Source organism: Octodon degus, unplaced genomic scaffold (genome assembly GCF_000260255.1).
Source record: "Octodon degus isolate 3935 unplaced genomic scaffold, OctDeg1.0 scaffold00271, whole genome shotgun sequence".
Taxonomy (NCBI): domain Eukaryota; kingdom Metazoa; phylum Chordata; class Mammalia; order Rodentia; family Octodontidae; genus Octodon; species Octodon degus.
In genome coordinates this window covers 88,302-97,566 of record NW_004524847.1, presented here as the reverse complement: position 1 = coordinate 97,566, position 9,265 = coordinate 88,302, and the positions used below count along the sequence as shown (strand labels likewise).

Sequence of the window (9,265 nt, the reverse complement as noted above, 5' to 3'; positions counted from 1 at the left end):
TGTGCTTAACTTTAACCTCTTCACTGAAATGACGGCTCAGGTCAGACACAACCCTGACTTCCCTGACAGAAAAGCAATTACTGAACAAAATCACATTTAAGCAGAGACTTCAGATGTTGCCATTATAAAGACAGGTCTGAGTGCAAGGCCACAGGAGGAATCAGACAGAAATTAATAAAATGATAACCTATATGAATATGGGGGAGCTGGTTGAAGAAAATTATAGTTTTCCTTCCTTCTGGCCTGTTGTGGGACTTTCCTGGAGTTTTCTGCAGGCGTTTGTTGAGAGCATTCGTTTGCTTGCTTGGCTGTTGCTCAGGCCTATGTTGAACTGTGCAGCTCAGACTGGCCTCCAACGCAAGCTTCTCCTGCCTCAGCTTCCGGAGTGCTAGGGCTACAGACATGTGCTCACTCCTGGCATGCTGAGGCTTCCTTGTGTTTATTGATGCGGATGCAGGAAGTGATGACTTGATGGCACTGTGAACTGCTGGTGTCCTGAGCAGCTCTCACTCACCTGGAGGGCAGGTTTCTGTGCCTTGCTGTGTTACTCAGCTCTCTGTCACCGAAACCTAATACTGCCCTAACCACTGGAAGGAGGGAAGATTTTGTTGGGGTCATCATTTCAGAGGCTTCAGTCCGTGGTCTGCTGGCTCCGCTGCTTCCATGCATGGTGGAGTGGAGGTTCCTTACCTCTTGGCAGCCAGGAAACAGAGAGGTAGGGGAAAAGCCAGAGATGAAAGGCGGGAAACGAAACAGGCCCCAGTGAGCTCCTTCCTCCAGCTGGACTCCACCTCCTCATCACCTCCGGATAATGGATCCACCCACTGATGAACTTAGAGTCCTCCCTGTCCTGTCACCTTCTGAAAGCCCCACCTCTGAATGCGCGAAACTTTCAGGGAGACACTTTAGGGCTAACACAAGACACTTGCTGAAAGCCCCGCACCCTCGTCTTGGTCCCCAGATCAAGTCAGTCAGTTGTGCATGTTCTTGGCTTTGATCACTCAAGAACTTGTTGGAAGCTAATGAAAATGACATCAGGTGTCTGGAGGAGTAGTAGTGACAGGTGGCCGCACACTCAACATGATTAATGCACACGTGAGCTGCGGCTGGGCTGCAGTCTTGTGACTGCACGGAAATGTGTGATTTTTGTAAATAATTACAAGTACTTCTGCTGGAACTTTTAAGAACTGTGTTCTTGGATAATTCATCCATTTTCTAGCTCCCCTCCAGTAGAATTGTCATAGAGGTGTTAAGAATTTCTTGGAGCCCCTGCCCAGCCTGCTATTGATAATGAGACATCTCCAGAGCTCTCCTTTGAACGAATGCCACCGCCTTCCTCTAGCTTCGCCTGGACACTGCCCACTGGGGCCATGCAGCTTCTCGCCCGGGCGTACCCTGATTCCTACTGAGGACCTGGCGTTTAGCCCTTGCCCATGTCCTTCTGACCAGATCCTAATCGCCCCTTGCCTAGGCTGTGTCGTTTCCAGCCTTTCCCTCCTGTGGGAAAAGCTGCTGCTTCAGAGCTGACCAAGTGCCCTGCCGTGGCCTACAGAGCCTCCTGTCGCCTACCGAATGAAGTTCACTCCCTTCAAGGGCATGTCTGCACTGCTGACCCCGGCTGTCCTGCCCCAAAGCCCAGCTGTACACCGTGGCTCCGGTTCGCACCCCAGTCCCACAGTGGACTCGCCATTTCACTTGCCTGACACGCTCTCCCTGGAGTGCTTCTATTTACTTGGGGTACACCTTCAAGCCTGGAGTAGCTTTCTACAGCATATCAGCCTGCCTGAATTCTCCTGTGGTCCAGGCTCAATTCCAAGCTCACTCTTCTGTCCATTCTTCTGCCTGTCAGGGTCAACGTCCCCAATCCCCATCCTTGTGTTCCCACAGCACTTGTTTGTACCAGTTTAGAGCAGTAATCTGGTTATCACTTTCCAGCCTGTATTCCTGTTTGTATTCTAAAATCCTCCCCAGAGGATCCTAAGCTGAAGGCTAGGTTGCCAGCCTCCAGTTTATCATGCTGCTGAAAGGTGTAGAACCTACAGGAGGCAGGCTGTGAGGGAAACTTAGGTCAGTGGGGCCATGGCCTCCAAGGGGGTCTCGGATCCCAGGCCCTATCTCTGCTGGCTTTCCAACTATTACAAGGGGAGGAACATTGCTATACCCCTCGCTCCCTGCCATGATGTGCTTCCTCTCCACAGGCCCAAGAACACAACCCAACTGATTATGGACTGCAACCAGGAAGCAAAATAAGCCTTTCCTTCATAGCAGTTAATTGCAGATTTTTTTTTTTTTTAAAGACACAGAAGGCCAACCCACCTTGTCCTTTAGGTGTTTGCTAAAGCTTGCCTCCTCCATCCTAAGCTGCAGAATGTGGAAACTCTGTCACTTGAGCTTAGCGTCTCTTGCATCCCATAACTTGGTACTTTTTTTGGAGGCTAAGCTAAAATGGTAGCATTGAATGCCACATGGAACAGTGACAGACACTGGACAAGTGCACACCCCTGCACCATTTGTGCCCATCGCAGTCTTACTAAATTAGATATATTATGCGTTCAGTGTCACCCATGAATTCAGCAAATAATGAATACCCCATGAGCATCCAAGTCCATGAATAAAGCAAACCTCAGTTCTCATCGAACTTACATTCCATGGCAAGGAGATGATGGAGACAGGAACAGTCTTAGATTGTGACATGTACTCTAAAGAAAACGGGTGGCAGTTAGGGTAAGGTGGAGCTATTTAGAGAGGGTGAGCAGAAACCTCTCCACAAAGGGGACAGCTAAGGAAACAGTGACATTAAGGAGGCTACAGCCAGGTAAGGACCTGGGGGAGCCCCGAATGCACTGAGGCACAAGCAGGATCACTAATTGATTGACATCTTTAGGGAAGGAGAATCCCATGTGGTTGGAACAAATGTGTATTGAAATACACATTTGTGGAGGTAACAAATGTGTATTGAAATCTCAGTAATTGATAGCTGCCGTGTCTGTGGGCTACATTTATCCTGGAGCCATGTGACTGTTCAATGCACAGTTGACTACATCTGGTTTCTTGGCCACTCCAATCCAAAGGGGAGCATTCTACCCTCAGAAAGCACGGCTGGGGTTATAGCTCAGTGGCTGCCCAGCGTGTGTAAGGCTCTGAGTTCGGGGGCTTGATCCCCACCACTGCCAAAAGAAAAAGACGATCGAACTATAAAGGCAGCATTAGGTATATCAGGGGCGTGCTGGAGGTCATTCTTCGTGCCTTTTCATGCAACACAGCTGTGGCAATTGCTTAGTGGAAACATTGGGACCCATCCCTCATCCCCTACAGCGTTTTGTTCAATTTGCTTAATATCTTTCTCACCCCATATCCTCAGCCCACTGGGACTGTCACAAGGTTAACCTTGTCTTCAGACGAGATTGGATGTGTTCAGGGTGATGTGGCCAGAGACAAGACAACCTTGTCTTCCGTCTCAAGCCAACTACTGTGTGAAGACCTGACTAGCCTCGCTGGCAATCTGACATGCTTTGCACTGGTACCAAGGAGAAATTCTTGAACTCTTTATAACCTTGTGATTTGAGAGATATTATCATGGTGTGTAGAAATGTCACAAGTTACCAGATCAGATCCCTGATCTTTAGAACTTAAAGAACAGGAAATTTGAGACTCAGCATCTATGGACTGCCTATACTGTGGCAGATCCTGTTTTCTTAATACTTTAATCCGCCTGATCTTTGAAGGGCCTTGAGCTTATCATCAGACCCACTTTCTCATTTAAGAAATAGCTCAGGGTGATGTACTGATCCAAGGTCTATAACTGGGACATGACCTTGCCTTGCCGCCCATTCTCTTCCCTCGTTTAAGGTCTGTGTTTTGCAGCTTAAGTGTGGGGACTCCCAGGCCAGCTTGCCATTTGGTGTAACTCTAGGAAAGCTTGGGGAAGTTATTTATCCTCTCTGTCTGTGCTTCATTTTCCTCCACCAAAAGGCGGAAGTGCTTGTGGGCCTTTCTGGATAGGGCTGTTAAAAGAATTAGATGGCTCATGTGCACAGAGAGTGCTCAGCGTGCCACCTGGCACCTCGCAGCCAATGCTGCCTCTGCTCTTCCCCCTGCACCCTGCTGCTCCTTTAGAATCCTTGTTCCTGTAACAGTGTGGCACATAATTTGCAGAGAAAAGCGAGGTCTAGAGATGCTAAGCATCTTGGCCAAAGTTGACAGCACTCTGTAGGGGAGAGGCAGGACATCCTGAGTTCCTGCCTTCTATATATTTTTTCCCTGTGCCTGCACCTGACTTCATGTTCACACCTCTTGGGGGCTTGTGTGCCTCATCCTGTGTAGCCCCGCCCACACCACTCCCCCAGCTCCTGGCTCCACACTCTTTCCTGTTGCTGTCCACCTACAGGCCTGGGGCCAGGGCTGGGAGGAAGCTGCTTGTGGTCACCCTACCTAGCCTCAGTGTCACTGTTGACCTGAGAGTATGCATGTGCGTGTGTACTCCCACTGCCTGTGAGGACTTGCACACCTCTCCTTACGTGCAGGGAGTTGTGCAGCACACTTTTGTTTGTCCAGCTTTTGAAAGAAGGGTATGTTGGAGTCCTGAGAGGACTGGGGTTAGGGAGACGTCTGTGAGGAGGGAGAGCAGAACAGGGCACCACAGGCGTGGAGCACTTCAGTTGAAGACTTGCAAGGCTTCTGGGGTGAAGGATGGAGGCTGCTACATAGAGGAGGTTTCACCCTCTCTTTTTAAAATTAATATGGGCTTAATAAAGCCATATTAAGTCATATTGTGGTGAGCCACTTTTTTATTTGGGGGGAGGCAGTACTAGGGACTGAACTCGGGACCTTGTGCTTGCCAGGCAGGCTCTGTATCAGTGAGCTATATCCCCGCCCCCTACTTTTTTATTTTAAAGAGAAAAATAATGATACAGAATTTCAGAATAAAATAATAGGAAATTAACAGCAGTCAATATATTGCATATTGTTATCTTCAAAGTAATTGCTCAGATTGTTGCATCCATTTACCTAGAAAAACCTTGCACTTGTCCTTTATAGCTGAGTAATACTCTTTTGTATTAAAAAATGTTTTTAAAAATGTTTTCCTTGGTTGATGGGCATTTGGGTTGTTTCCAAAGATTTAGCTATTACAAAGTATGCTACTGTAAACATGGGTGCAGAGACATCACTGCGCTATGATGTTTTTAATTCTGGGAGAATAACCAGAAGGGGAATAGCTGGGTCGAATGGAATCGCTAATCGTGTTTTGAGGAATCTCCACACAGATTTCCATAGTGGTTGTACCAGTCTACACTTCCACCAACAGAGAAGAGTTCCTTTTCTCCACAGTCCTGTCAACATTTATTATTGGTTGATTTCTTAATGGCAGCCCTTCTTTCTAGAGTTGGAATCTTGAGAAATTTGCATTTCTCGAATAACCAATGGTGTCAAACTTTTTTTTCTTGTATTTATTTGCCATTTGTATCTCTTCATCTGCTAAGTATGTATCCATCTCAGATGCCCCATTTTTGGATTGGGTCTTTGATTTTTGGGGGCCTCATTTTTTCAGTTCTTTGTATATTCTAGGTAGAAATCCTTTGTCTGAGGGGCAGTTGATTAAATTTTTTTTTTCCCACTCTGTGCATTGTCTTTTCACTCTGTTTGTGATTCTTTTTGAGGTTCAAAAACTTTTTAATAAGGTGAGATTCCCAGTTGCTCATTTTTTGAAGTACTTGCTGTGCGGTTTGGGTTTTGTTCATAAACTCTGCCTATTCCTTTGTCTTCAAGATTTTTACCTACTTTGTCTTCCAGTAGACATACTGTTTCTGTTTTAATATTTAGATTTTTGGTCCATTTTGACTTTAGTGCATGAATGATAGACATGGGTCTAGTTTTAGTCTTTAGCATGTGGAAAGCCAGTTTTTCCAGCACCATTTATTAAAGAGGCTATCTTTCTTCCATTGAAGACATTTGGCTCCTTTGTCAATATAAGGTGGCAGTGTGCGTTTGTAGTTGTGTCTGCATTTTCTAATCTGTTGTACTGATCCTCAGTCCTGGTTTTTGTTGTGATTGTTTATTTGGTTTGGGGTTTTTTGTTTGCTGCTTTTTTTTTTTTTTTTTTTTTTTTTTTTTTTTGTACCAGGGATTGAACTTAGGACCTTGCACTTGCCAGGCAGGTGCCTATGCCATTGAGCTATCTCCCTGGCTGTTTTTTTGTTTTGTTGGGTTGTTTTGTGTTTTGTTTTATTTTGTTTTGCCAGTACCATGCTGATTTTATCACAGTAGCAAGTCAGGGATTATGATGCCTCTTGCCTTGCCTTTGTTGCCCAGAATTGCCTTTGCTATTCTAGGTCTTTTCTGGTTCCAGATGAATTTTAGGATTTTTTTTCTCTAAATCTCTGAGATATGCTAATAGTATTTTGATCAGGACTGCAGTAAATCTGTGTAACAGATTTAGGAGTATGGCCATTTTCAAAACATTGGTTCTTCCTTTCCATGAACAAGGGATATCATTCCATTTTCTGATAGTCTCTCAACCTTTTTCATAGTACCATAATTTTCAATATATTGATCTCTTGCTTTGTTAAATTTATTCCTAAATATTTCATTTTTGTGGATGCTAATGTGAAGGAAGGATATTGTTTCCCTAGTTTTTCTCTCAGCAAGTTTGTTTGTGTACAGGAATGTTACTGATTTTTGAGTGTTGACTTTATGTCCAGCTGTGCTATTGAATTTGTTTATTGCTTTGGTAGAGTCTTTTTAGGGGTCTTCTATGAAGAGTATCATGTCATATACAAAAAATAATTTAACTTCCTTCTTTCCTACCCTCATTCCTTTTATTTCTCTTTCTTGTCTGTTGCTCTGGCTAATGTTTCCAGAACTATATTGAGTAGGAGTGGCGATAGTGGACATCTTTGTCTTGAACCACTTTAAATAAAAGATGTTCAGAGCTTTTTTTAGAATTCTGTCTTTGATTTTCTGGAGCATGGTGGTCAGACTTCTCTCTACCAAATTTAAGTGAATTCTTTGCAGAGCTGTTCCAGTCTTCCAAGATTTGATAGTAGTGTCTTACATTTGAAAAGTGCTCTGTAGTTTTTACAGCACACCCTGGAGTATTATCTTAACTTACATTCACACTGACTGTCAGTTAGATAGGACAGATACTACTTGCCCGGTATTAAGTAAAAAGAAATTTGAAGCCCAAGAAATGAAGAGGAAGAGCTACTGTCACACAGCTGTCACTAGAACCCAGCTCTTGGGTAGTTGGCCTTTGTCCCCTTTTTGGTTTCATCCTTGTGCTAGGGATGTGCTCTGAGTTGCATCTTTAACCCCCGTTTTTGCTCTTATGAGCTCAAAATTTTTGTTCTTGTGAGCTCATATTTGCATTTGGATCATAATAATACCATATGCTTCTTTCTTACAGGTCCAGTTGATTGCCACATATGGACTCCCAAAGATCTCCAAAGGAAACTGTCCTCATTACAGGAGGAGGCGGCTACTTTGGATTCCGGTTAGTACATCTGTAGGATATGTCCACGGAGTCATTTTACTGGTACCTTTCATTGCAGGAAAAAACTTTCTGGTAATGTTAAACCAGAAATGAACACTTGCCCAGGCAATGAAACTAAGAATTACAGATATATTCCATATCAAGAACAATTCTTGGTAGATCCAACAAATTGAGGAGTGGTGGTTTCTCATATCACTGAAAAGAATTTTAGTCTCCAAGACATTAGTTTCTGCTCTGATCTTTATAATTTTTTAAATTATAAATTATTTCTAGATGTTTGAGGCTCAACATTAAGTGCTTGCTCTATTTTCCTGATACGGGTATTCACAGCTATAAATTTCCCTCTTAGAACTGCTTTCATCGTGTTTTACAAGTTGCAGAATGTTTTGTTTTCATTGTCATTTAATTGTAGAAACTATCTTAATTTCTTCTTTAATTTCATCTTTGACCCACTGGTTGTTCAGGAGGATGCTATTTAAATTTCACACGTTTATGAAGTTCTTGTAGCTTCTTTTGTCGTTGATTTACAATTTCATTGCACTATGATCTGATAATATGTATGGGACAATTTCAATTCCTTTGCATTTACTTAAACATGTTCTATAGGTTAATATGTGGCCTATTTTGGGGAATGTCCTGTTGCAGCTGAGAAGAACATGTATTTTGATGTTGTAGGATAGAACACTCTGTAGACATCTACTAAGTCCATTTGTCCAAAAGTTTGGTTCAGTTCTATTATTTCATTGTTGATTTTTTTGTCTAGTTGATCTGTCTTTTTGTGACAGTGGGCTATTGGAATCCCCCAATGCAACTGTATTAGTGTTTGATTTTTCATGCCCATTAATATTTGTTTTATAAAGCTGGGTGCACTGGTATTTGTTGCATATATATTTTTGATTGTTATCTCTTCCTCTTGGATTGTTCCCTTTACAAGGATGTAGTGACCGTCTTTATCTCTTTTGAACAGTCTTGGCTTGAAGTTGACATTGTCTGCAACTAGAATAGCTACCCCTGCTTTTTTCTGAGTCCTGTCTCATGGAGTATTGTCTTCCATCCTTTGACTTTCAGCCTATGACTTTCTGTTTGAATTAAATGTGTTTCTTGTATGCAGCATATTGTTGGATAATGCATCTTGATTCATTCTGCCAGTCTGTGTCTTTCGATTGGTGAATTGAGGGATTTGACATATATTGACTTATCCTTGTCATGTTATTTTCTTGTTGTTGGCTCTCGCTCTTTTTCTCTCTCTTTCTTCTGTTTACTTATTTGCCTTGCCTGGTGGATTCCTTCTGTTGGAATTTATGTGGATGTAGTCCTTGTTTTCTCCTCTCTCTCTCTCTCTCTCTCTCTCTCTCTCTCTCTCTCTCTTTGTATTTTAGGGAATGGTCTACAGGGTGTTCAGGGTCTCACTACTAAATCAGTCTCATAGTGATCCGCCTGTTTACAGCTTCCCAAGAGCTGGGCTTACAGGCGTGCACCACCATGCTCAGTCTCAATTTCCATCTCCGTGCACCCCGGGGGTGGTGCTGGCATGTCAGGCCTGGGGATCAAACCCCCAGCTGCGTTTTAATCCACTGAGCTATTTGGCTGGCCCTTGTTTTCTCTTTCTAGAATGTCCTTCAAAACATTTTTGTAGTGCTGGTTTGGTGGTCATAAAGTTCCTTAACAGTTCTTTGCCATGAAAGTATCTTATTTCTCCATCAGTTTTGAAAGATAATTTTGCAGGGTACATCAATCTGGGTTGAAGGTTGTTTTCCTTAGAGTTTAAAATACTTC

General features: G+C 43.4%; 1 protein-coding gene across 6 annotated transcripts in view; it reads left to right on the top strand.

The window, feature by feature from the left end:
- Positions 1-9,265, top strand: part of Sdr42e1 (short chain dehydrogenase/reductase family 42E, member 1) — a 21,968-nt gene that overhangs the window by 3,751 nt on the left and 8,952 nt on the right. For all 6 annotated transcript variants that reach the window (XM_023706815.1, XM_004646556.2, XM_023706811.1 and 3 more), the window contains exon 2: positions 7,403-7,489. In XM_023706815.1, the coding sequence (XP_023562583.1) occupies positions 7,422-7,489 (68 nt within the window). In that variant the 5' untranslated portion in view covers positions 7,403-7,421. The remainder of the gene's footprint in view (positions 1-7,402; positions 7,490-9,265) is intronic.